The sequence below is a fragment of the Platichthys flesus genome, chromosome 13 (assembly GCF_949316205.1).
Source record: "Platichthys flesus chromosome 13, fPlaFle2.1, whole genome shotgun sequence".
NCBI lineage: Eukaryota > Metazoa > Chordata > Actinopteri > Pleuronectiformes > Pleuronectidae > Platichthys > Platichthys flesus.
The window spans coordinates 13,854,455-13,882,450 of NC_084957.1; the positions used below are offsets into that span (position 1 = coordinate 13,854,455).

At 43.1% G+C, this 27,996-nt stretch overlaps 1 protein-coding gene across 1 annotated transcript; it reads left to right on the forward strand.

Moving 5' to 3' along the window:
• The first annotated feature begins 1,279 nt into the window (after positions 1-1,279).
• frmpd4 (FERM and PDZ domain containing 4) lies at positions 1,280-27,947 on the forward strand. Its single transcript, XM_062403328.1, has 17 exons — positions 1,280-1,444; positions 8,247-8,363; positions 14,600-14,760; positions 15,074-15,176; positions 16,577-16,622; positions 17,545-17,649; positions 18,585-18,692; positions 19,063-19,194; positions 20,546-20,665; positions 20,781-20,917; positions 21,246-21,372; positions 21,596-21,685; positions 21,817-21,999; positions 22,362-22,494; positions 22,582-23,559; positions 24,069-25,220; positions 26,213-27,947. Exons 1-17 carry the CDS (start codon positions 1,404-1,406, stop codon positions 27,448-27,450), a joined length of 4,971 nt encoding a protein of 1,656 aa, XP_062259312.1. The 5' UTR covers positions 1,280-1,403; the 3' UTR covers positions 27,451-27,947.
• Positions 27,948-27,996: the final 49 nt, after the last annotated feature.

The following is a 27,996-nucleotide window of genomic DNA, read 5'->3' on the forward strand; positions in this document are numbered from 1 at the left end:
TTAATCAAAGCCACTCGCAGAAATGTCAAACCTCCTCGGTTCTGAGGCGAAGCTAATTGTCGCTTGGTGGTGTTCGACAGAGGTGCCTCATCTGTGGCGTTTGATTTATGAATGGTGGTGCTTCCTCTTTGGGATAAAAGACGAGTGGTGATTCTTCATCTGGAGACGGGGACAGAATGTGATGCTGCCGGAGTTATCTTTTTGCCAAATTAGATCCCTCCTGCTTATTTATCAGCATTTAAAACCCTGACACAAAATGAAAACCACACACACACACACACACACACACACACACACTAAATTGGCCCTCCATCTGAGATATGAAAATGTATGGAGATGTATTTCAATCTAAAGAACTAACACAAAGCAAATGAGATGCTGGAAGCATCAGTTAGTATGCAGCCGACTACATGAATCACAACAGCACTCACCTTCGATTAATCTCACAAACCCATATCTGTTTGTTCTGATGTCCTTTAAAATCACCGTATCATCAGCTGCGTGTTTGTTTCGGGGTTGGGTGGTTTTGTTAAAATGTTGAGAGGCCTCTCATGAATTGCCCCATTGAGAGTAAGAATTTAGCAGCGTTTTGAAAGGTCGGGACAAATGCAGTTTACAGTATGAGCATCCTGATGTGCAGCTGTGCAGCTGTGAGGTGGAGACCTCAGCTGGGGAGGGGGCACGTTAGGTCCTCCTGTCTCCTCTGTTGCTTCTGCTCACAGTGTGTGTCTGTCATTTCATCTCTTTATCATTCTCAACCCTTCACTGCTTACTGGTAACACATGGCAGAGGATTGATGAGACCATCCTTTGGGGAATTCTTGGAAGCTGGCTGCATCCCTTAGCAGCAATTCCTAGTGGCCCTTCCTACGACACACACACACACACACAAACACACGCACACACACACACACACACACACACACACACACACACACACACACATCTTTGCACATTCCTCTCTCCTCCACGCTCATCTCCCACCACCATTGCCACCCGTGTCCCTCCCTCCCTGCCTCTGCCCCTCGCGCTGGCTCTCTCTGCATGTCTCCAAAGCTGTTGTTACTGTGCGGCTCCCGCACATCATTCCACCGTGATGGAAATGAAATGAAGGTGGCTTAACACAGCTAACAGAGGCATGCTTTGAAGGATGTAACCGAGGGGAAGCTGCGCTGCCAGATCCTTTTCCATGGGCTGTGGATTTGCGCTGTTGAGGCGAGGACAAGCAATCACTCAGCCATGCAGAAGCCCAGACAACAGGACTAATCTCTCCACCTGACTTGTGGAAGCTCCACTTTTTTCCCCTGAATTATTTATTCCCTGATGCAAAAGACAGTGTGGGACAATGGAGCCGGAGTGAAGTACATGCTGGATGTGTAGCTCTGCCTGCAGTCTGCAGCACACATGGATGTGTTCAGCTTTGTGAAGATGCCAAAGCTGTCAGGGTGAGTCCGACGGATGCTGCTGCGTGTGTGTCTGTGGATGTGGCCGCTCGCTCTCCAGGAGCTGGTGCCTTGTCTGTTCCGAGGCACCATTCGGAAAAATGACACAGGAGTTATTGATTGCTCAAGAGAGCAAGTTGTGCAGTCATGTATGATGTGAAGTGTGGTGGATAGAGGTGGGGGTGGGTGCAGAAGCGGATGCGGTTCACGTATCTTAACTGTATCTCCAGTAAGTTCAATAATTCCTTATACTGCAGTGACAGTGGTTATGGTTTGTGTATGTGTTTTGTAATGTCATGAAACTAACGCATATTAAAACACCATGATAAACTACAGTTGTTTCAGATGATAAATCACACAAGTTAAAGGGCCCCCGGGTTCTCACATTTTGGTATGTAATCGTCTGAACATGAATAAATAATGTTATCAAGTCATATTATGAGTGTTCAAGTTCACATGTGGCCAGAGCAGGAAGAGGAGGAACTTAGAACATGAGTGAACAATTCAAATTTAGCTTTTTGAATATAGAAAACATAGAATTGATAAATTGACACATACAATACAGTTGTCATATTCATATTTAGAATGTAAGAGAATTTAAAATGCAGTTGCTGTTTTTAAGAGTTGCGATTTTTTTTTTTAAGTTGTGCGTGTGTGATGTGTACCACATTAAACTCCAAGTCCAGAGGAATTCATTCATTGCCAGGGCAGGCACCTCACCTCATGCACTCATGGGTCTGCTAGATTGAGCTGATCTGCCCCAGTGGAGAGTAATCCTCCTGGGGGATTTGCCAGCTTCAGGGACACTACAGACCACTGGTGTTGGAAACACGTGATCATAAAAGGGACATTTTAAATCAGATACTGGATGAGTCACAAACATGCCCAGTTGGTGTGTGTCATTTCATTTATGAATCACCTACGGACTGTTTCTTTTTGGCTGAGCTGAAAACTCAGATCAAAACTATAGTATTCTTTAGTTTAATGAAGCTTTAGTAGTATTGCATTCGGTGACATTTGGGATATAATGTTTATTATAAGACACAAGGTTGGTAGCTGGGATTTTTTCTATCAGATGAAAGGATGTTTGCAGTTAGGCTCCCTCCACGGCAACATTTATGATGCAGCTCCCGGTGGAACGCCAACGTCACTGCATCCCTGTCACTGTTGATAACACCACACAATGCTTTCCCCCAATTATGAGCTACCTCTGCTACTGTGGGCTTTTTCTATTTTTCATTTTCTCCCTCTCAACTGCCAGCGCGTATTAAAGTCAGCAGGATGCAGTTTCGCTATAAGGTTTCTCTGAAAAACATTTTTTTCGGAGAAACCCACTGTAGAGATCTACAAGCAAAGCAACATTCCCCCCCATTCTCTTCTTCCTCCTGCCTCCAGACGCCCCCACACGTGTCTGCTTTCACAAACAGAAGCATTTTCTCGCTTTCATTTTATTCAGTTGTGCTTTCATTTAAATCTACCCAGGGCTTTCACTTTGTTGAGGGATAACTAACCCTCGCCCTCCATGTCTTCTTGCATCCTGAAGAGAAAGTTTGAGCCGTTTGACCAAAGTTGTCTTAATCGCTGTACATGGGCAGAACTCTCTTATGAGGCGATGCTGCACTTTGCATGCATCCTGGGGGTGTTGCAAATGGTTTGTCAGCTGCGGGGATAACAAAGTTGGATGTCAACTATTTATGTAGAAAGGGTCAATTATCACTTGATCACAGTGATTGCCTGATTCAGTGTGTTCAGGTGAAAGCTTTACAAACGTAGGTTGTCGAATTTGTTGTCGTATGTTGATAAAGCAGTTTTTGTTGTCACACTAATATTCATGTTGTATTCACATGTCCATCTAGACATACGTTTTTTGGGGATGGCGATTTTTTCCTGACCTTGATTTACATGGAGGAACAGTTTCTGCTGCTGCTTGTTGGCCTTGTTCATTCCAAGCTTTGCATGTGAGTGAGTGTGTTGTGTGTGTGTGTTGTGTGTGTGTGTTTTGTTGCTAAATCCATTATGTGAACCGTTGTTTGACATGTTTTGACGGCAAACTTTTTGCACAGGAAATCACTGGTCTGGACGCAAATTGATTAGCCTAAATGTTCATCAGAGTATACAAAGAGCAAAAGATATGTCATAGTTAGCCATTCAAATCAGCAGCAGCTCTAAGGGAAGAGTGGATCAGAAATGGCTCAGGGTCGGATACGCAAGCCAGCTGGCTGGTGGTTGAGTTCTCGGGCAACCATTTATTTTGCTCTGTCCTTTAGAGGCTTTTAGCATAAAAGCAGTGTCACACAATGAGGTGCAGGATAATCCAAGTGTGGTTCACTGCCCAAGGGGTTAGTTTATCACTATATTTAGTTAATGAGAGTACTCTGGAGCAAGGGAGGTCTGATTCAGTGCAATAATGAAATAAAAAGGACAACACACAATGCCTGTTTTTCTGCAACTGGATTTAAATCTGTTAATACAACAAGCAAAATCATACATCTGGTCAAATGAGAAACGTATGACACATGTATGCAGTCATGCACCTCAGGTATCTGATTAGTTATTGTTGCAGGACAAAATAAAGCCTATGTCAAGGAGTGGCCCTAATGCAAAATGGTGACGTTTTGCTTTTAAGCAGGTAAACCAGAGACTCAGATGCTTACTAACCGTAAAATAGCAGGAGGATCAAGGTGGGTGGGCTGTTTCCCAGATGCTATTTTTCTTCCACCCAGAGAAGATGAACTAACCAAAACCTTTTCTATACAGAGGCTCCACCGAGCTGCTCAGGAAGAGTGTGGTTGCCCATAGCAACAATATCAGTGCTTCCAAAAGACAAACACAGAAATACAATATTCCGTTGCAATGGGGGAAACAGTCAGGAGTGAGTGTTGAGATGTTCAATATCACAGCATGATGCCACTAAATGGGGCACAGCACACATTCTGGTCACCTCTGGCTGCGTGGTCTGGTTCGGTGGATGTTATGTCTTCATTGCATATGAATGTGGTTTCTTCCATGTGGAGACGTTTTCTTCTCTGACGATAAATAAACACAATGTAAAGTGTATAAAAAACTTCTCTTCAAGTCACAGAGAGATTATGTGTAACCACAAGGTCAGCTTCACACTAACAGTGGCATATAAATTGGAGATACAAGTAAACACAAGTTCGGACAAGATTGGAGAATCCCGCTGCCATACTGACAAAGGCATTAGAGCCAAGGTGGTGGTTAGGGAAGTCAAGGAGAGGGCAGACGTTTTCTTGAAGGGGCACGTTTGTATCCTCAGCCGGTTGGAGACAGTCTGAAAGAGGGGCGGAGGAAGACGGCCTTTAATCAGAGAGGTTCCTCTCTGTCTGTGCCACTGCTCCGCTCCCCTGCCTCCTCCCAGGAGATGGTCATCTCATCTGCTGCCTCTCCACAGATTTCACATCCAAACAGAATTACATTAGTGCTCTATCTCTGCATAAATGTCTCGCTTTAATTCAAGAGACCAGAGGAAGTAGTGTCACGGCGTCTTTACTGTGTATCTTGAGTTTTTGTTTCAGAATATCACTAATTATCACCGAAGATTTTTAATATTCAGTTTTTAAATTTCTTTAAACCAGTCCCTAGGTTTCTGCCTGGTAATACACTGGTAACCTGTCCAGGGTGTACCCCGCCTCTCACCCAATGTCAGCTGGGATTGGCTCCAGCTCCCCACCACGACCCTCAGAAGGTTAAGCGGTATAGCTAATGGATGGATGGACTGCCGGTAATGTAATTGTGACAGTGTGATTGTATGAAGCGTGTGACATTGTGTGTATTCACGCAACAGGAAACTGTGTAGAATGTCTGAAGATAAGATATAAGCTTGTTAGTCGATCCTGTACGAGACTGGATTCATATAAAAATCCCACACACGTGTGTCGAGTGTAATGTGATGTTTCATTCATGAAGGCATATGTTAACCAAAAAAGTACTGTCTCTGGATGTGGCGAGACTCAGCCAATGCATGCCGGTCAAGTCATAACAACCAATAAGGGACATGATTGGTCATCTGGTAATCAGCACACAAAGTTTACCATCAAGTGGAAGTGGAAATCGTTGACATTCACGATGGCAGGCACGGGGCGTCTCAGCGTGGTTTCATGTAGCCAAGCCTCATGCAGATTGTGTAAATTATTCACACTAACTTGAGTGTCTGTGTTGGAATGTGCTCTTCTCGGGCCCCGGCTTGTCTATAATGCAGCGCGACTCCCTGAATTTTCGCAATTCCAGCCTTCATGACTCACAGAGGTGCTTCTTCACAAACCTGCCTGTATTCAGAGGGATGAAAGCGAAGGTGAACCACTGTGATAAAGCAGGGATCACATTGTCCATGCAACTTTTATGAAGGACTGATAAGTGATCTTATCCCATGTGTCAGACAGCACAATAACACTCACATCATGTTAAAGTTCAAGATGAACAGGTTGGATGACAGGTTACTTATGCTGTTCATCAAAATGAAGATATCACAAAAGACGCACAAAACCAAGATACTGTTGAAACCTTCAGATTTAGAGTGTGCTGAATTTAGTTGCCGTAGCAAAGCCTCATTGCCACTGTAGAATATTGATGCTATTGTTATTTTTATGAGCTGTGAGTCCTTTATGCTCATTCCTTTTTGTTGTCATTGCCTTTTAAAGATTAGTTTTTGAATCCTACTGAATTATAAAATAAGCACCACCCGAAGAAATGTGCCAAATACCAACAAAGTCGAGTGGCATTTGGTCCCGCAGGGTATTCTTCAGGTACCTACACTTTGCTTGCAGCTTCTTGTTCTTATTGTCCTCGCTCTGACTCTTGGATAACCTGTTCATGAATTGTGCAGCATGGCTTGCCCACGTGGCGCTCAATTACTTAGTCCGATGTGACTGCGCGGCCATCATTTATTAATGCTGGCTGAGGAGGATCGGTTTCACTGTCCACCAGGGGAGTGAAACTTTTCAGCCCCTCTGTTAAGCTGGAGGGCAGCACTTCAAAGGCACAATGTACCTGCCGCCCGCCGAGACAAAAGAAATCAAAGATCACAGTGTCTAAAATTGGGTTGTTAATACAGAGACGTTGGGGCTGAGACGCAGAAAATGGATTTTGAGGAACCCTTTTTGAGCTCAGAAAAACATGCTAAAGGCAAAGCACCTGGAACTGTAAGTACAAAACATTTGACTGTGTTGTGGACCTTTTCAGAAATCGCACACATTGCAGAGCTTTAGGTGTAATCCTGCAAAAATATAGGAAATAATCAAAATACTACTGTTGATGACCTTTCTTCGTATTACATTTGACGACTAAACCCGTGACAGAACGCTGATTGTGTTAGCACGGCGTCAGGGTCAATCCCAGAATCTGAAATTAGAGGGTACAGCATGACCCATCGATGAGGGGACGGCTCCAAAAGTGTCAAACAGCATCCAGTTGTGCCCACACCCACCATTTGAGCGGCAGGAAATGTGTTCTAAATATACACCATGGAGGCCTGCTCCCAGCTAATGTACTGTGGGTCAAATAAATCCATATCCATGTGGAAACACTAATATCCCCCCAAACACGGCGCTGTACGGGGTTAGAAATCAAATCGCTTCCTGTGTGTCCAATTTAAAAATGTAGAGCACAAAAGAAAAAGAGACAATTATCAGCTGTAGTACTTGTCCATCCGTGAATTATGATTTAATGCATTAAGGGGCACTTATGGTTAATTAGTTTATGTGATGTCAGAGCTGTACTTTCATTCCAGTTGCATGATTTTGTTTTGCTCTTTGGCTTTAAAGCATTGCGTAACCCTTGTCTTAGATCGTATATAGCGCGTTGATGAGCCGGCAATATTTGTATTCATATCTCATGAAGAGGGCACGTGACAGTCATGCTCACGGACACACCCACACCAGGACACACACTCTCACACCGCTACATGCACGCTGCAGCTGCACACAATTTATTATCAGCAGTACAGTGACTGGGGAAACATTTAGAGGCAAAGAAAGAGGGGCTTTGAATAATGAATGCGAAGAGCCGTGTTACACGGCAGACAAGCCTTTGAAGTGACATAACTTACTGCCACCGCTTTCATAGCATCACCAGAGTGCCGACACAAAGACAGGGATAAAGGGGAGACAAGGAAGAGGGGCGCAGATGAAAAACAAGACTGATGAAAACATTTCAACCAATTACAGTACTCCCTGAATACCTGGCAACTTGTGGCGTTTTGTCGGCCAAATCTGAAAATCAGCTGAGTATTGAGATTTTCCACAGGCTCTCAACGATAGAGATGTTAACGTGCCTGGTGTTTGGCTGTGGCCGGTTGTGTTTCCCTGATAAACTTTATCGAATCATCTTGGCATTGAGCAAATCAAAGGGCTTCTTTATATAGAGAATTCCTCCGGGCTTCTTTTATGAATAATATGCTGACATCTAGAAATAAAACCAATTTCATGCCTCTCAAAGCACAAGAGTGAGGCATGACAACTCCGCCTGTGTGTCCGGCTTACGTAATTAATTTGATTTGTATTCACTGAGTGAACTGCGGCTATGGGACATTGTTCATCATTCAGGAATCAGGCATTCTCCTATCACTTGGGTTCAATCTCTTTACATATGCCCAAGACTCATTTATTTCTATTACAATTTGAATACCTCTAAAAATGAATATTATTTTGAGCTCCCGTTGCAGTTGGATTAACTGATGTTCTTTTGGAGCCCGATAATGCAGGGGTCATTATGCAAGCAGGTTTGAATGAAACCACAAATGACGACATAAAGTTGTGCTCTACTTCTCTCCCCTTTTCTTCCTGTGCAGCAACAGGACCAGATCCTCCGGCTGGCCGCCCCCTTCAGGAACCTGGAGTTCTTCACAGGGACCCCCCAATGGATGGGACATGGGCGCCAATAGAGAGGGGCGTGACTGCTACATCAAGTGAGTGCCCTGTGTTTAAAGAGGCCGAGGGGGGGGTCTTGCACTGTCCCAGATGTTTAAGACGCTTTGCCAACCCGCGATTATTCCAGCCACGTCACTGCCTCCACACTGTCTCCATCTGTGCATTCAGAATACTGATTCTCTGTTCTCCCTCCGCTGCTGCGCACACTCTGCCCCTGCCTACTCTCACTCTCTCTCTCTCTCTCTCTCTCTCTCTCTCTCTCTATCTCTCCCTCTCTCTCTCCCTCCCTCATACTCTCGCACACTCCCAACAATACTCCTCATGCAGTCTATACCAAATGCAGAAGAAGAGCTCTTGAGTGTATGTGCGTGTCTGCTGCCGAAAGAAGGAATCCACCTGAGCAGGGACTTGTTTTGATCTGGGAGGCTGCGGGTTCCACAGAGGATGCTGGCTCGGTGTTGTCAGTGTTATTGAGCCTTGGTAATTGGCACTTCTGGATATTTGCACTGGCAGGTAAAAAGGGAAACTCTTTGCTGGTTCTTGATATGTTTGTGCGCACATGTCCTGATGTAACAAGTGAGTGCTTGCCCGTTTCATCTGTTGTGTTGATTCAGCTGGGCTTACCTTGGATGTGCAATATGCATCCAAACTAGATCTGAAATAATTTTGCTGCCTCTGTGAAACACTGTGCATGCTAGATTCCGTCTTGCACATTTGATCTCCTCTCGTATGTCCACTAGATCGTTTCCTTCTCTCACTGATATATCCATTATGATAGAATCTAACATGTACCACTGCACGGCCGTGTTTTTGTTCAAGATGCGTGTTGAAAATGTGACACAAATCTGTCAATCTGCTTGATATATACGGAATCGAAGGTGAGCACATTTCACACATGGGTTACAACATGAGAGTCGTGATGTCAGAGGAGTTATATAAGAAGTAAGGAGCGGTGGAAGTGCTGGATGCACACTGTGTCTGCATGAGGCAGGCAGATCATGGAGGATGTTTGGGCTCCAGATTTAGCTCCACAATTTTGAGAAAGGCTCATGAATAATCAAACGTCGTTTCCTGTGACTGTCAGGGACCATCTGAATCTCCAAAGTGTCCCGGGTGTTGACAGCAAATTGTTGTATTTCTCAATGAAACACATGTCTAGTCAGCATGACAGGAGTACATGAATAAAGCAGTAGTAGGCATTTAAAATTAACATTGTGAGACAGAACATTTAAAGGACTAGTGTGCAGGATTTATGTCAGACATTGGATGTATAAAATTCAGAATTTTGTCTTCATTTCTATATATTCACCTAAATCTAAAAGGCAGTGGGGTTTGTTACCTTAGAATGAGCCAGAGGGAGCCTATTGACCTGCAGGCAATAGCCCTGAATGGACAAAACAAACACTTTCTCCAGAGAGGGCATTTGTTTGCCTGAAGGCCACCACTGATTCCCCCTACACTCTGGGTAAGGGAAGTTCAATCAGTTGGTTACAATCTGCTCCCTGAACACTAGATGTCACAAAATCGTACACCCTGGTCCTTTATCATATGATTGATCACATGTCACGTAGTTTTCTCCTCCCATTCGGTCTTTTGCTGTTTTCAAATTCTCTTTTGCCGAAGGAAACAAGTCAACCTCTGCACTAGCACAATACTTGTTGAAAATGGCAAGTTTTTAAGTTTTTTTTTATTGGCCATTTTCGATCGCATTGGCCAGGATGACTGTGATTGGTTCAATGAAGACGATTGTCCAACCCTGACATAGCGTAGTGTGGCGATAGTTTGGTTATGAGAGACTATGGACTGCTATAACAGTACAATGCAGGAGTGTGTAACCGAATGGATCAATAATATCTGAAACATCCTAGGTGCAACAGAGATGTAGTGTTAAATCAACTCATTGTGAAGACATGTGCATGAGTGCAGATTGTTTTCACAGGACATTAAGCTGTAAAGTGAACAATGGTTCCATCATTACTTCAATTCACTTCACTAAAAGCTAGATTTGCATTTAGGTAAATTAATATTAATATGGAGTAATACAGCAAACATATGCCAATAAGAACGGACTGTGATTACCTCATGTTTCAGCAAAAGGAGAAAGAAAAATACAACCCCCTCAGCATGAATGCTAAAGAGTATTTTTTTACTGGTATGTTTGCGTTTTGATCCAACAAGTACGTCCGCACTGACCAGAGCATTTGCCTTCTCCCGCCCACTCCTCTTTCTTATGTTCCCAGAAAATCACCACCAGACATATATGAAAGCATTTCATCACATAATTAAGAATTCACTTGGGCAGCATGTGACGTTTAGCTTTAAGCGACGCAGATAGTTACTGACTGACGTGCTTTATGCTTGTGGCTAACTGGAGCATTACATGCTGCGCACACGACCCCACACCAGCTTTTGCATAATATTCTGTGTCTCTTCAACTTCCTGAACTGCCTGCACATCGCATAATGCCGACAAGCATTACCCTCATCTGATTTATTCATGGGCCGAATACAGACGGTTGACGTAAGAAGTGCAGCAGTACATTTAGCAGTCCGTCCCCAGTATCGATGGAATAAACACTGCAATGCATCCCTTGATAAGAGTGATATTATTTTCAGCAATCAACCCCCTCCAATTTAAGAAAACAGGGATGGAAATTTGACCAGTATTTCTTTTCACTGCTCATTTTCCATTTCTTTAAAACTGTATAACACAATGTGGCTCGTGATTTCTGTATACAGCCTTGAGGAGTTACCCTAGCAGCTAATGGGTATTATTAGGCGCCATTAGATGCATGGCTCTCTGCATAATGGGAGTGTTGCCATGTTTAGCAGGTGGCCATGCAGGGTAGGAGACAGCACTCTTCCTGCATGCACAGGCCCATATGGTTGTGATTTGTGCCCAATCTGTTTAGTATGTTTTTTAAGAGACAAAACTGACACACAAATCCAAACTACATGTGACCCTCAGAGATTTAAGGAGTTGACAGTTTGTAGAATTATGTGCGAAAATCAAAAAAGTGTTTTTGAACCAAAATGAAACAGATTCCATGTTTTATTTTTCGAGGTGAGAAAGACGATCACTGGCAATAGGACAAAGATTTTTTTTTTTTTAAATAAGGCAAGAAAATAAAAGTTAAGAGATGTTTGATTCTTATGTGTGGAGGCTTCAGTGCATTACTAATTATTGATCTCTGTTGTTTATCATAAGCACAGTTTATTTGATGCATCTGTAAAATAGTCTGGTCGATTCTTCAACCAAAATAAACAATATCTGGCAAATTACTCAGAGCACCTATTGAAAAACATTATATTATGGTTTCCTGTTTGCACTATCCCATGCTGATTATCTTGAGAACATGTTGCACAGAACTCCAGCCCCTTTCTGTTTATTCTAAGCCTCGCCTGCGGATTCTTTTTCACTGGATTTGGTGTTACATCCACCTTCTACATGCAATTGCCAGAAACATGGGGTCACATAACTAACAGACCAACCTCTCATCCTGTGTCAGGTGGGATTATATGTGTATTATTGTTTCCTATTGGTACAACTTAATGCTATCAGGCATTCAGAAGTGTTTGAAACTCTGAATTTATATATACACTGGAGTCCACAAGTTTGAGACAAGAAGAGAAATGGTGAAATTCAGCTCCAAGGGGTCAAACTTCCAAAGAGTAATGACAGTTTATGAAAGGTAGAATATGAAACCTGCAGTTTTAATGACAAAAACATCAATACTTAATCACACATTTTACATTTAGGGTGACTGTGGTTGTGCGTGGTCAAACTAAGTCTCCGCAGGAAAGTAAACTCATTTGCACTAGTACACTCATTTCCTTAAATGTCCTGTAAATTGATGGAATGAGGTTTTTCTTCTCGGAAACCCTCGTTTATATCTGGTACAGGAAGATTAATTCAGCTCATTATTTTTAGGTTACTTCCTTCTTTTTATGGCCTTTTACTTTGCACATACCATAATTAGTGCTTCGGTCTGTCCATACCCTGTGACAATTATAGAATTATTGAACCGATGGCTTGAAAAACTGCCACTCTTATTCTGCTAGGTGACTCCCTCTCATATCTTTCCACAGTTGAATTTCTGTTTTGATGACACAGTAAGTTATTGGGGTGAATGTCCCACAGTTGTTGCAGAGTAGAGTTTGTGACTGAGAAACATCTGAGAGAATCTCACTGTAAGATTAATGAGTTTTGCCTTTGGCTGCCTGGTAGCCATTTTAAAGGCTGTGTTTACTGTCGACAACACAAGTGCAGTCAGCACAAATGTTTTGCTTTTCATATTTGCAGAGGAAGAAAGAATGGTTGACTGCATCACATAAATATATTTTTGGTTTTCAACAAAATACTACTTTGAATTTGTTTTTATTAATATACATATCAAGCAAAAACAGCCTCACTCCACTACAGAAGGGAGAAAAGACTCATAGTAAGACTTATAGCTATGACATTTTAAATTGAAAACAGGATAGAATCTTTATTGCGAATACATCATAGCCACTGCATAATACCCATGAAGTAAGACATTACATTAGGCTGTTGTCTATCATTTTAATTGAATCTGTAGCAAATTACTTTTGCATCATTTATTTTATTATCATTGAAAAGAAAAAAACAAGAATGGCTGCCCCTGCCAGCCTCCGTGTGCCGATTCAGATTTTGCACAGGATTTAATTTACAACACTAATAATATTCTTTACTGTACACAAGGGAGCTTTTTTTATAATTGTTTTGTAAGTAAGCTTGTGCATGTGCATGGCTGCATTTTTGTTTCCTTGACAAAGAGCACTGTGGGATTTATGTAAAATGATAGCTTAGTCTTAAGAAATCTTGTCTTGTCTTTTGTTCTTTTTAGGTTAAGTGAAATGGGCATTTCTAGTTCACTGCTGCATCCTAAAGACAGATCACAGTTCATGCTTTTTTCTTGCGCTGGAGAAGAATTGCTGAATCTCCCCAAATACCAGTTGACAGTCACTTCCCTTGCTTTTTTTTTCTTTCTCATGGTACTGGGACTGCGATTGACAGATCTCACTGTGTCTTTGTGCTGTGAAAGATTAATTGTAAGTATTTAGCGGTGAATAGCACATGTGTCAAGAATAACTGTGAATTACACAGTCTGCTCACAGCTTTAATTAACCAACATTGTTGGCACCATACAGAGCTGCTGCTGCTGCTGCTGCTACTTCTGCAACCAGAGAGAAAAGGAGGGAGGAGCGCTGTTAAAACTCTGATTACAGAAAATGTGGAAGCCACTCACAGTTTGTGCTCATATTTTTAACTTGAGACGAAGAAAAATCTGCTGATCAGAGGAACCGAAGTTTAAAGGTTAAAACTGTGGAATTTTTATTTGAAGCCAGCGAAGGATCTCTGAGACCGAAAAATTCAAACTCACGGAGTTTGGAGATTTCAACTGCATGATGCTCCTAATTAAAAAAGCTGTATCTTCATTAGTGTGGCATGTGCAATGTGTAACACATTACAGTGTGAGTACTACACAGTACACAGAGCGCCTCTCAGTGAAGCTCACAGTGGTTATAAACAATGTGAGAAAACAAACATTGGAGCTTGATTGCTGTCGCCCACATGATCTATTCTTGCAGCACTGCACTTCCTCATTTTTAGACTCTGGCATCCTGTCTTTACACTTTTTCAGGACTTAAACAAAAGAAAAACATGTTTTCAATTTCTATATTAATCTGCCTACTGTTATTTTCACATAAACTGATGAATCAATTAAGTTTTTTTAGAGTTGGTAAAATAATCATCAACACTTTCCAGAGCCTTACTTGATGTGAATATGAATTTATGTATTTATATTTACAATATTATATATATATTTATTTACTTATATAAAACACCAAGGAAAGACGATTAACAAATCGACCAATCCGCTAACTGAAGGGTAATCCAACATTTTACATTAATGCTTCTCCTGAAACACTCTCAACAATTTAATATATAATATAACTTTATTAGTATGGCAGTTATCTAAACAAGGTTACAAAGTGCCTCACAAAATCGATGTTAAAAAAATGAGTGGACTAAAATGAATGGTATTCGATTCAGTTCAATTTTAAGAGCCAAATCATAACATATTAGGGTTGAGCCCTTAAAATTTATGGAGAAATCCAACAGTTCCCCGCAATGAGCAAGTACTATTATTTACTACAACTCCAAACAAACAACTTAATTACTTTTCTATAAAACTAAAGCAACCAAACATGATGGTGTTAACAGCATCTTTTTTTTTTCATTCCCACAGCCACATCTCCCACAGCAGCTCCCTGGAGGAGATTCGTCTGGACGGAGACAAGTTTGTGCCACCAGCTCCCCGGAAGGTGGAGATGAGACGGGACCCGGTGCTGGGCTTTGGTTTTGTGGCAGGCAGTGAAAAACCTGTGGTGGTTCGCTCAGTCACACCAGGTAAAGTAAACCAGCCCCATACAAGGAGCTCTAATATACAGTAGCAGTGACTCAGTAGATCCCTGGACTTTATCAGCGTATCCCCCAAAGAGGATGAAACCTTCCTAAAACGTTGCTGGAAAGGAAAAGGCGAAAAGAGGAAACCCACACCGGCTGTAGTTTACTTTGATGATTCATCGGTTTAAACAGCACGGAATGATTAAGCTTTAATTCGAGCCTTCAGCGACGAGACAGGAAACCATGAAAATCAAGAGAGATGGTGTGACTGTGCAACGTTTGTGGCACTTCATTCTTGTTTGGTGTGCGTTGGCAGGGGGTCCATCGGAAGGCAAGCTGATACCAGGGGACGAGATCATCATGATTAACGATGAGCCGGTCAGCTCCGCGCCCAGAGAGAGGGTGATTGACCTTGTCAGGTATGACGACACAGTAAGGTGAGGTGCCATTTGTCTGCTGTTAGAGCTGTTGTTGGTAACTCGATAGCTGTGTCCCACTTCAGGGGCCCCCATTCTTTGGAGGACATGTGGCCCACGAAGAAGGCGGCCTTTTGTGGGCTGCGTGGACCGCGAAGGCAGAACCGAAAAAAAGAGTATGGTTCCATGGAGGATTTTCTTGATCGGCTTCACCAGCTTGTGCCGCCCTCATCACGGTCACCTAGCAACAAGAGCTGCACTGCGAATCTACAAGAACGTTTAAATACCCCTTGGTTTTTGTATTTTGTGTACTGTTAGTTTTTGTGATGAGTGAAGCCATATACTTAGGGATCCACACATTGAAGGCTTCATTGCTCAGGCACGAAGGGACAAATCCAGCCTCCACAGGATCCGGCCCCTGAACTTGGACACAGCTTATTTTCCCGCTTTTTTGGAAGTTTCTCAACTTATATTGTCTTACACCGTTAAATCAGAGTTAATCTATTGTGTGTTTTGACACTGCTCAACAGAAAAATGACCCTTTAATGTCAAAGTAAAAACAGTTCTCTACAAAATGATCTAAATATGTACATACATATACAAAATACTTGCCCTGAATACTGGAGCAGCAAGTTGGTTTATCATAAAGGTAGGCTACATATTTGTGACCAAGGGCTTACAGTTGGTTGTAGTATAAATACAAGTTTTGGCGATATAGTATAGTGTCAAAACTATTAGCACAGTTCTTCCTCACTGTTCTGGATAAGAGGTAGAACATGTAGTGAGGGGTTGTTCCTGTTCCAGCCTAGTGCCGGCAGCAGAGGGAGTCACTGCTGCATAAATATAATATATTTGCTCACAGTTTAAGGACATGTGGTACTGTCCTCTTTCTATCCAGATTAGAAAAACTAGTTTATCCAGTTTTTATTTGTATATATTAATCAATCTTCATTAAACCAAATATTTCAACTGGATAAATTATGGCACTTTATTACAGCCACCTGCTCAAATGACTGCAGTTTAGCTGCTCGCTGGTGCTGAAGTTTTTTCATGCGTCTCATTAGATTAATGTCACCGAAACAGCTGAGTGGCTGGCTCTGAGCATTTCGGTCCTCGTGCGAACTGTGCACCCGGGTGTTAACTGCAGATGGCAACAGGTAGAAGTGATCACGTGGACACTCCATGGCAGCTCCTGTGGCCTTGACGGAGCTCTGTCTCTGCAGTGAAGCTCTGCACTAGGCGGCCCGGAGCAACACCGGGACACAGTGTTCCTCCTCCACCCTGATGTCTCAGAATCAGGGCAACTTCAACATTTCTTAATTTCATTTACCTTAACCATATTATTATTTCGCATCCTTCATTAATAATTAATTCTTTATTTATTTATTTATTCATTTCTGCAGGAGTTGCAAGGAGTCCATATTGTTGACCGTTGTTCAGCCGTACCCAGTAAGTTTCCCCATCCTCTCTGAATAAAATGGAGTACATTACATTAGGGCTGTTTGGTGTGATTATCTGTTTTTCGGTGACTGTGTGAAAGCAAATCTTTAACCGTGCCATATGTTTGTGCTGGCACTGTATCAGTAATGCCGCAGCTGCGTGTCAGACCCAGGCAAACTCGAAGGGAATCCAAATCCACCGCAGTCTTTCACATGTCCGATCCTCGCAAAACCTCTGATAAACCTGACACATCCACATTTACTAAAGTCAGGGAGCACCAGATGGTGTCGAGCGAACTGCACCAGGAGCATATAATCGGCCTTTGTTTACAGTCACGTAATAAGTCAGTGGAAATTGAATTATGCTTGAATTCCCTCCAAAAATAGACCAAGGCGTTAGTGTGCGCTCGCAGAAAACAACACTGGCAGGGAACCAGAGAGACAGTAATTATTATAATATTTTATATCATGCAACATTAACACTAAAAATCGAATCTTATTAAATTGATTCCCCTGACATTTCATGTAAGCATGTCGTATGTGTCAGTATAGACTCTCATCATGGTGAGTCTCTTTATAAGCAGCTAAGGAGAAACAGTAAAAAAAAGAGTGTAATATTCCATAATACCCAGAGGACCAAGGAGGAATTATAATCCATCATGTAATTATTTCCATTCACCAGGTGTTTCTCTGCCGGCTCAATGAAACGGCCGCAGTGAGGGCGTTCTCTCTCACATGCCGACACACAGTGCCACTCCAATTACATCAGTGCAGAGTGGAGAAAAGGGCCGTCGTCATGTTTCAAGAGGGAAATGTCCTTGACTTTGTGTGTTAGCGATGAAACAAATACATGACTCATCTCTGAAAGGGCGGATTGTCCTTTACATCTCTGTTTCATTTTTTTGTCTCTTTTTCTGCTTTCCCTCCAAAAGTCACCGAAATCAGCGTTCATCAGCGCAGCCAAAAAGGCCAAGTTAAAGACCAATCCTGTTAAAGTGCGCTTCGCTGAAGAGGTCATCATCAATGGCCAGGTCCCGGTAAGTCACGTTGGACACGGATTCATACTGTACATATCAAGGTTCTGCACAAGACACAACAACAGCAGTAAGTCAACTCTTGAAGCACAGAACAAGTCAAAATAGCTTTGCATATATATATATATATTTAATATCTAAGATAAAACAAAGAAGAAAAAGGCGCTTCTTCCTCATTTCCATTTTCATCATCCAGCACATGTCGGTACAATTGAAAGTAAAAAAAAAAGGGGGAACCTTTGACAGAGAGCTTCCCCAAATTTTGGATGTGTCACACATAGATTCCATTTCTGAGAATTTGTTTTCTCAGAAAGCATGCTTTATTTATCTGATGGTCAGGAAACCATCAGGCGAACATGCTCTCAGAAATGAGGACAGCATCAGTGATCATGACAAATGTTCTGTGGATGAAATTGAATAAAAAAAAAACAAAACCAGTCACATGAACATTTAGAGAATTGGTTTAAAGTTAGCTAAGTTGCAGATGGTTAGCTTTGCACAAAAGTAGGAACCAGTAAGCTAGCTGGCTCTGTCCAAATATAAACAAATTATAGTTATTGCTAATCATATAATATATAATTCATATTTACAGTTTGGTCATGATTGTGAAACACAGCACATTATTTCATGAGCCTTAGAGGTGGATTGTGTTAGTATTGGAGCTAACAGTTTCCCTCTGTTCCCGGTCTTTATGATAAGCTGAGCTAAGCTAGTCATCTTATCTGTGGTCGTGAACCTTACATATGGTAATGGTAGCAATCGTGTGGTTTCCGTAATTATCTTTTAATCATCAATCCCAGTAAATCTATATATTTCACTTCTTTGCAAATCTTGTTATTGCCGATATTTTCCATTCCTGATGCATTTTATCTGCTGTTCGAAACAACCTTTGGCAAGAAAGTGATTTGTTGATCAAGTTATTCTCATTTCATCCTCAGGAAACGGTGAAGGACAACTCCCTTCTATTTATGCCAAATGTTCTGAAAGTGTACCTGGAGAATGGGCAGACTAAATCATTTAGATTTGACAGCAACACATCCATTAAGGTAGGTGCTCGAGGGGACCCTGCTTAGCGGTGAAATGCTGCTGCACAATCGGAAGTGATGTTCAGTTTAAATGTTGAACGTTATTCACAGCTGCTCTGTGCATTATAAAGTTTAAACTCCTCTCTTCACTGTGGCCTTCAGAACCAAACAGAATGCAGCTTAGTCACAGTAAACTGGAGCAGGGAGCTTTCACGTGGTTCTTTGCATTTCCCCATTTTCTCCACTGCAGTTTATAATCAAATGGAATGTTCAAGGAGGTTCTCGTTGTTGTGTGTGTTCAGTCATGACAATAACTCACGACTGTGGCTGTTAGCTGAGCTGGCTGCATGGCTCTCATGTTGTATTAACAATGACTTCATCCATGTGAAAGGACGTCATCTTGACCCTGCAAGAAAAGCTATCCATAAAGAGCATTGAGCACTTCTCTCTGATGCTGGAGCACAGAGCTGATGGATCTGCCAGCAAACTCATGCTCCTGCATGAGCAGGAGATGCTAATTCAGGTGAGACTCTATCGTATAATCAAGTATTTGTACTAATGCTACTGGGTATTGCACGGTGATGCTGTGGTTAGCACTGCATCTCATCAAGAGGGTTCTGGGTTGATACCTGATGACTGGGGTCTGTAAGTGTGGAGTTTGCATGTTGTCCCCATGTTTGTGTGTTTTTTCTGGCTTCCTCCAACAGACTGTAGTATGCAGAATTGGGTTAGTTTATTTGGAGATTTTGTGCGAATGTGGATGTGAAAAGTTGTTTGTCTCTAAATCTTGGCCCTACAATTCGCTGGCAATCTGTCCAGGGTGTATCCTCCCTCTCGCATTGGTATTGGCTCCAGCTCCCCGCAACCTTCATAGGATAAGTGCTATGGATGGATGGATGGATGGATGAGTGGATGGATGGATTCCAACTGTCCTGTACTGTACAGTTCAGTATATGAACAAAGTCGCCTTGACTTTTTTGGCACGCTTTTGATAAACTATCGTTTACATTCTTGCAAAGATTTCAGTAATTTCCTTTTAATTGTCTGTTGATTAAATAGATTAAGGCAGAAGATATTATTTCAGCTTGTAGCAGAGCATAGGTGCATAAACTCCAGGGGAGACAATGCAAACAGCTAAGAAAACAATTTGTGCTTTGGATTAAAGCAACACATTGAGGAGCAGAGCTCACTGCAGCCACAGGTGGTAATTCATTATTTTATCCTGCAAGTCATAGCAATATGATCGTTTTTATATTCATAAATAAAGGAAATTAATCTATTGAAGGTAGTGCTGACCTCACTGAAGATGGCATATACTTTGGAAAGAGTTGTCGCAAAAACAAACAAGCTATAAATTTAGAGTTTTCTTGGTGAATAAATTAATAAAAGGTTTAAGGGCTGGTTTTAATAGACTTGTATCTACACTGCAGCAATACTAATGAACTTGCTGCTGGGCATGATTCCAGTAGATTCACCTGCCATACCCCCACACCAAAGTTAGATGATACAGGCATTTAAAGCACAGAGAATGCAAGAAAGAGACACAGGTCTCCCAATTAGAAACTATGTGAAGCTGTAATTTGGGGCTAAAGAAGTGGCGAGTCACGGTCCAGTTTCATATTTAACGTATATCAAATGAACATGTTATCCAATGTCCCTGTTTTGGGCTTTTTTACTAAGATCCTCATTAAAGTCAATACGACTTTATTCTAAAGATCCTTTGGATCAAGTTCAAGCATGTTCATCTGAATAAGTGTAAAAACAGAAATTATAATAAGGAAATGGAAAGATATGTAAGAACTTGTGAATAAACCATTCGCGGACACACACTCCATGACTAATAACACCCTCCTTATCTCCGACTCGTACTCCAGGTGACACAGAGGCCAGGCTCCCACAAGATGAAGTGTTTTTTTCGAATCACATTCGTCCCAAAGGATCCTCTGGAGCTGCTGAGGAGAGACGCGGTCGCATTTGAGTACCTCTACGTTCAGGTGAATATTAAGTCAATGGCCTCAGTTAACACACGGTTGTTGTCGGTGTGGGGTTGTTTTGTATGTAACATCTGCCTGCTCTCTCTCTCTGTCTCTCTATCTCTGGCTCCTCTAGAGCTGTAATGATGTGGTATTGGAGAGATTCGGGTCAGAGCTGAAATACGACACGGCCCTCCGTCTGGCTGCCCTGCAAATGTACATTCTAACCATCAATACCAAGCAGTCCCAGAAAGTTTCCCTGAAGTACATAGAGTAAGTGGATTGAATTTCACACTTCAAGCTCGTTTGAGTCAGTCTTATGTCTCCTATCCTCAGAGACATTTTGTTTGTAACGATTTTTTCCTGCTGTGGGTACTCATCCAGAAGGTTGTTATTCAATATCAGCATAATGCTCTTGATGGTATTGTTCTGCTGCAATGCCAAAAGGTAGATACCTGCCGGCTTATTATTAATTCTGATTGTAGCCTGCCAGTAGATCAATAGTCCACCTGTAGAAGGACAGATTAATTCGGCAGTCAAAATGATGACTTGACGTTTTCAATGCGAACCTTATTTAATATTTTGGATTTTGCGTCTGCAGAAAGGAGTGGGGTCTGGCGTTGTTCCTGCCTCCCGCGGTGCTGTCTAGCATGAAAGAGAAGAACATCAAAAAAGCGCTCACTCACATCCTCAAAACCAACCAGAACCTGGTGCCGCCTGGCAAAAAGGTAAAGTCTCTATATGTATCTCACACGATCCATCCATCACCCTGTTTGCTCTGCACCACATCTGAAAGGACTCTTGACCACCACCTAGTGGAGGATGGCATTTCAAAAATACTGGTGCTGCGTGGTGGCTTGAACAATCAACTCAGAAGGATGTTTCTGCTGTGAATGGCTGTTTGGAATGATTTAATCTTGTATCTTTTCCTACGCATTTCTTTTTTTCCAGCTGACTGCCTTGCAGGCGAAGGTCCATTATCTGAAGTATCTCAGTGACTTGAGGCTATATGGAGGACGGGTGTTTAAATCAACACTAATTGTGAGTCAAACCATCTTGCGGCCTGCAGCGAGTGTGTTAAACAAAACTAAAATTGTCAGGTCACTGCTCTTCGCATTCATGCAGAAAGGGATGTGTGCACTGACCTTCTCTCGCTGTTTTTTTTTTAACAGCAAGGCGAGAAGCACACAGAAGTGACACTGCTGGTGGGGCCCAAGTATGGTATCAGTCATGTGATTAACACCAAAACAAACTTGGTGGCTCTTCTGGCGGATTTCAGTCACGTGAATCGCATTGAGATGTACACAGAGGATGACCGCAGGGTTCGAGTGGAACTACATGTCATGGACGTAAAGGTTAACAAACACTATTCCATTACATTACATGTCATTTAGCTGACGCTTTTATCCAAAGCGACTTACATTTTTAGAACACTCAGCATTTATGAGGGGCCATTTAGGGGTTCAGTATCTTACCAAGGACACTTAGGCATGCAGATGGGATAGAGTGGGATTCGAACCGGCAACCTTCTTGTTGCAGAGCACCCGCTCTATCCCCTAGGCCACGCGCTCCCCCTCTCCCTCGCTCTTTGTGAACATTTTCTATGGATTTTGCACAAACAATACAAAGTCTGTTCAGTAGACATTATCAACTCTATCAACTCACTCTCCCATTATCTTGCACTCATTTTCCTCTGCTTATCTGCCTTTTTCCACAGCCCATCACTCTCTTAATGGAGGCTGTTGATGCAATGAATCTGGCTTGTTTGACTGCTGGCTACTACAGATTGCTGGTGGACTCCCGACGCTCAATCTTTAACATGGCCAAGAATACGGACAGCGTGGAAACAAGTATGACTGCAACGATTCGCAAGATGACTCATCAGAGCAATGTGGTTTTTAAATAGACCTGTGTCATTTTTTGCTTCCTCTTTGCAGGCCATGCAGCGAGAGTAAAGCAGAACTATCAGGCCATCGAGTGCACTTACAGCACACCCCACAAAGCCTATGAGGACAGAAATAACCAGAGGTGCAGCCACGAGTATTCTGACCAAGAGTGCGAGTACCTTGACCATGGGAGATGTGAAATGCAACCAGTCTACATCACGGAGATACACCAGGCCCAGCACTCAATGCACATGGCAGAGAGAGCGGAGTGCTGCAGAATCCCGTGCTCCCAAACGTACCTCAACATCCCCAGGCCCAAATCCCAAGACTCTTCCAGGAGCGCAAAGGTCTCCTTCATATTTGGAGATCCTCCTTTAGACAGTGTGAACCCCCAAAATCTGGGCTACCAGAGACTGATGGATGAGGGCCCAGAGATGCTGGACAATCACAGCCACATGTACAGGCGTCTCGAGGAGGACTATAGGATGATGGATGCCATAGAAGATGGGGACGGGTATCAGTACACCACCAAAATCTTCAGTCCCACTGAGTGCATCGAGGAGCCGCTGCTGCACGACATCTGCTACGCAGAGACAACAGATGATGCAGAGGATGAGGATGAGATCAGCTGTGAGGAGGACATGTTGATGACCGACATAGACAAGCCTATGTTACTGTCACTCTCGGGGTCCAGCGATGACATCATTGACTTGACCTCCCTCCCTCCCCCACCTGAGGGCAATGACGAGGAGAACAATGACGTGCTGCTGCACTCTCTTAACCTGGCCATTGCTGCTCCTCCACCCGGCTTCAGGGACAGCTCTGATGAGGAGGAGCAGCAGGGAGCCGGGACTCACGCCCAGGGCGGCCGAAACGACATCCCAGTGTCCCTCATAGATTCGATGCCCACCCACGGAGCCGAGGGCCCCGGACAGCCTCTGGACAGTGCTGTGGTGTCCACTTTACAGGCGCTCGAAGCCCTCGCTGCATCCGAGGAACCAAGTCCAGCACAGTCAGAGAGTAGCACAGGTTCTTCTTTCACTATTGTAACGTTCATTCATTAACACCACGCATGTTCCAGCCATTCATTTTGATTTTGTCGTTGTTACGTTTTTTTTCAATAAAGCCCATTTTGTTCGATGTTTCCATTTGTGCGTGTATTATTTCATTAATTGTGATCATGCAGACAGCTGTGTTCGTTACAGTATCATTCATTTTTGTTGAAATTTGTTGTTTTGTGAAACCTTTTTGTTTGTTTTCTGCACAGGGTCAGATGTTTGTTACTAGTATAGAACATTTTGCTAGTACTGTACCATTTTCGTAACATTTCTCTGTAGAAATTTCAAGTAGAATGTGATTGAAAAGTGAATCACAGGCCTCTTTATTACTTTCATTGTTATCATAAAGGAACAGATTTACTCTTGTTCTCACTACATGCTAATTCACAGTGTCATTACCATCTCTCCATAGTCTGTGATATTTTCCATTTGCCTCAGAGGGGGTTGTTAATGCTGTTTTTGTATTTCTGTGGCACGCAGGTGTTGAAATATCACGAGCATTTAGTCCCGATTCCTCAGATTCTGGCAACGAGACCAACTCCTCTGAGATGACAGAAAGCTCCGAGCTGGCCAGCGCTCAGAGGCACATGGAGAGCCACCTGAGGATGCATGTCGCCACCACAGAAGGCTACCGCGCCATAGGTGAGGAGAAGGTGGAAGCGACGGCACAGAGCGATGGCAGAACAGGAGCCTTGCAGTACAATCCCCAGGAGCATCAGGAGGACGAGGCAAAGTCTTCTGCCGTTGCCTCCTCCCAGATATTTCACTCAGATGGTGGGGAGATGGAGCCAGAGACGATGGAGATCAAATCTGTTAGTGAATACTTCACTAAGCTGCACATGGGCTCACTAATGAGCAGCCAGAGGGGAAAACAGAGGGAGGCAGAGAGCAGGGTCGAAGGGGATGCCTGTGAATCCCCTGATAGGGTGCACTCAGCCAAAGAAGAGCTCACTCATCTTGTTGGGAAGTATAACGCTTTCACTGTGAGAGATTCCTATTACATGAATCAACTTGATCTGGGGCGAACACACTTTAAAGACAGGCATCAAATGTCTCCAGAATGTGTAAGTGACTCGCAGGCTTCCCTCGTAGACAGGTTGACAGTAAAGGGAGAGAAACAGGACTCGGTGGAAAAAAGCCAAAAGATATGTGCCCATCCCCGCTCCCCATCCAGAGGCCCCGTCTCTGTAGAGGGAAACGCCACCTCACAGGATATAGAGCAGCAGAAATTTAAGATTCCAGCCTCAGAGCAAGAAGCCACGCGGTTATATGAATACCACATGAGCAAGCGTGTGTCGTCGATACAGAGCGAGGGCATCCATTCCCTCCAAAGCTCACAGTGTTCCTCTATAGATGCTGGTTGTAGCACAGGCAGCAGCAGCTGTGCCACGCCGATGGATTCTCCCCTTTGTGCCACAGACAACATGCACGTACTGTCAGAGTCATCGCTCAAGGGGCTGAGTTATGTAGCCGCTGAGGAGAAAGCTCACGGGCCTCCAGGCCAGGGGAAGGCGGGTCATCCCATGGACCCCACCCTGCTGAGGAAGATCCACGCAGCTACCAGTGCCGAGCCTGGATTCACGATTGCACGGGATGGAAGTCACAGGATGCCGAAGATTAAAGAAACCACAGGTAAAACTATACAGGAGCGTGCTCTTTGTTTTTTAAAATCTGTGGTAGTGCATGAGAGCAACAAAAGGGACATTTAAGAAAGTTGGTCATTGCAAGCAAATAAGGGCAGGCGCAAATCTCAAGGGATTCAGTTGTAAAAGGTCAAATTAATTGTTTTCCCTTATGTCTAGTAGCATGTAGCCATAGGGATAGTTTATAGGATATTTGTCCTGATTTCCAGGATATTTTTCCCTGAGGATTTCTACCTTAACCTCGCTAAATAGATGTGAGTAGAATTATTACATGTGGTCTGCACACTTCCTTGTAGGGAGTTTTCATTGGAGTCATTTTACTGAGAGAATAGTCCCTATGTGCAAAAAGTGTGTTCTGTGGAATATTTGCAGAAAAACTGAATTAGATGAGAAGACTTAAAACCACTATAATATCTGTCCATGATCACAATCGCTTAGAATAAATACCAGAAACGGGGACACTAGAAGTTTCTCTGAAGTTATGTGAAGGACTGTATTTTGGCCATGTACTGTGACTTCCTGTTGTATTTCCCCCACTGTTAGGACCACAGGACATTAATGGGGACTGTAAGACGTTCATCCAAGTATTAGTCCATAATCCTCTGTAAATCCACTTTTAATTTTGATACTTTGATTCAGCAAATGAGAAACAACAAGTTGATTTGTGAACATTAGAGATACAGATTTAGCTACCTTGAGACAGCTGTTGAGCTAGGCTCACCCGCTGCTGATTCACCGTCATGCTGACTGAACAGATGTTAGAGTGGAATCAATCTTCTCATTAACATCAGGAGAAGTTCCCAAATCGTCAGATTATTTGCTTTAATGTCAATGTATGTGAAGAAAAGCCATTTCATTATTTTAGATCTAGGAATAATTGCACCAATAACATCTACAAATAGTCATTTTATTGAAGATGAATATGTGCTGTCAGGGAGATGCTTCACAGTTCTCTTTATTTTTCTCCTACCCCTAGTGTAGCTTGCACACAGCTGAAGAAGGCTGGAGAAGAGTCATCTTTAGCTCTCTGTAATGAGACCAGAACCACCGCCAACACCATGTCACCATCATCATTACAAAGTAGCACAGAGCCCAGCCAGCTTACACGGGCCAGCCCCGAACCCGACTCGTACGCCCTGGCTTCCCCCTCAGGCGGATCTTCGTGTGACCCCGCAGCAGGCAGCCTCAGGAAGCCACGCAGGGTTCGGATGCTGAGGAGGAGCTGGAGCACCCTGATGCCAGGTTCAAGGGGCCTGGAAGCACTGATAGAGAAGACCAAAGCCACACTCACAGGGAAAAGTGGTGGTCAGAATTTCCAGTCTCAAGATAACCCAAAAGTGCAAAGGATATTCGCTGCCAAAACCTTGCCCAAAAGCTTGTCCCAGGGCTCAATCGCCACCTCTAATTCATCTGGTAAGGGGCTGCAAAGAGGTGCCTCCCCGCTGCAGCCAGAGTCAACAGCGCAGAGGCTGGAAGCTGGTTCCTGGAGGTGCCGTGGGCCGTTCAGTCGCTGCTTCCTCAGGAGAAAGACTGATAGTGATAGCGAAGGCAGAAAGATGCCCTCAGATGCTCCGTGTTCTGCCAGCTCAGTTTCTTTCATCGGCCAGGGAAACACTAAGCGGAAAGCAGACCGTAAAGCTGAGAAGAGTGATAAGGCTACTGCTGCGAATGACATGAGCCTTAAAGCAAGGTTAGCTCGCGTAAATTCAATGAAGGGGAAAACCTACAGCCTTCACACAGGCTTTGCACTTGCACGGAAGGATGCCTTAGACATGATCAGTGTGTTGCGGTCCGGTGTAGGCCACTTGTCCAGAGGTGAGAGGCCCGTGGTCAACAAGGCCGACATGGAGACCTTCTCCCAGCTGCTTACCGTGCAGGCCACTGTGCTGGGCGGCGCCTGCAGCCAGATGTCCGTGGAGTACGGCAGCCCAGAGGAGCTGCTACTCACTCTCACACACAGCTTCCACACACTCTGCTGCCTGACACAAGCCTGCATGTCACTAGTGGAAGGCATGAGCACCAAGAGAGAGCGGCGCGAGGTGGTGGCCAAGGTGGACGAGGTCGTCATGAACTATGTGTATCTGCTGAGAGCGGCCGAGGCGGCGTCAGGAGGCTCCCCCAGTGACCAAAGTGTGAATGCATTGACACATCACTCAGCCTCCATGTCTGCTATTATAAACGCACTAATTCACTCACTGAATACCCAGCTCAACAAATAAACTGTTGTTATTTGTCTTGAATATTGATTTTAAAGCCATACGTAAAGAGACATGGGTTGAACAACCAATGTGAACTGCTGTGAAAAAAGAAATCTTGCCTTGTCTATACAATATTTTATTATGTAAGGTACAAATTAAATTATATAAATCATTTACGTTTTAAATAGATTATATGAAGGCCTATATGAAGAAGAATAAAACCCTCAACGAGAGTATATAATATTACATAATAGGGATTATTTTAATGATTTATTGGTAACATGTAGATTATTGCAACCTTGTTAGAACCTTGTTTATAAATTGTCAAAATATATGTTGAAAAATGCATTGACTATACAGCTGTAGACAAATCATTGCACAGAACAAGACGTGATGAGATTAAAAGTAATTCATATGACTTTTTCATTTTCTGGATTCACCTCAATTTAATGAATACTTTACACATTGACACTCAGTACTTTCCTGTTCCTGTTTTGTCAACATCATTAAAGAAATTTAAACTTTATTTCGAATATTTTTTGGTCTATTTGTGTTTGACCCCATTCT

Coding starts and splice junctions, on each gene's coding strand:
- frmpd4 (XM_062403328.1), top strand. CDS start 1,404: ATGGATGTGTTCAGCTTTGTGAAGATGCCAAAGCTGTCAGG. Junction 17,650..18,584: donor TCATCAATGGCCAGGTCCCG/GTAAGTCACGTT, acceptor TTTCATCCTCAG/GAAACGGTGAAGGACAACTC. Junction 22,495..22,581: donor TACGGACAGCGTGGAAACAA/GTATGACTGCAA, acceptor TCCTCTTTGCAG/GCCATGCAGCGAGAGTAAAG.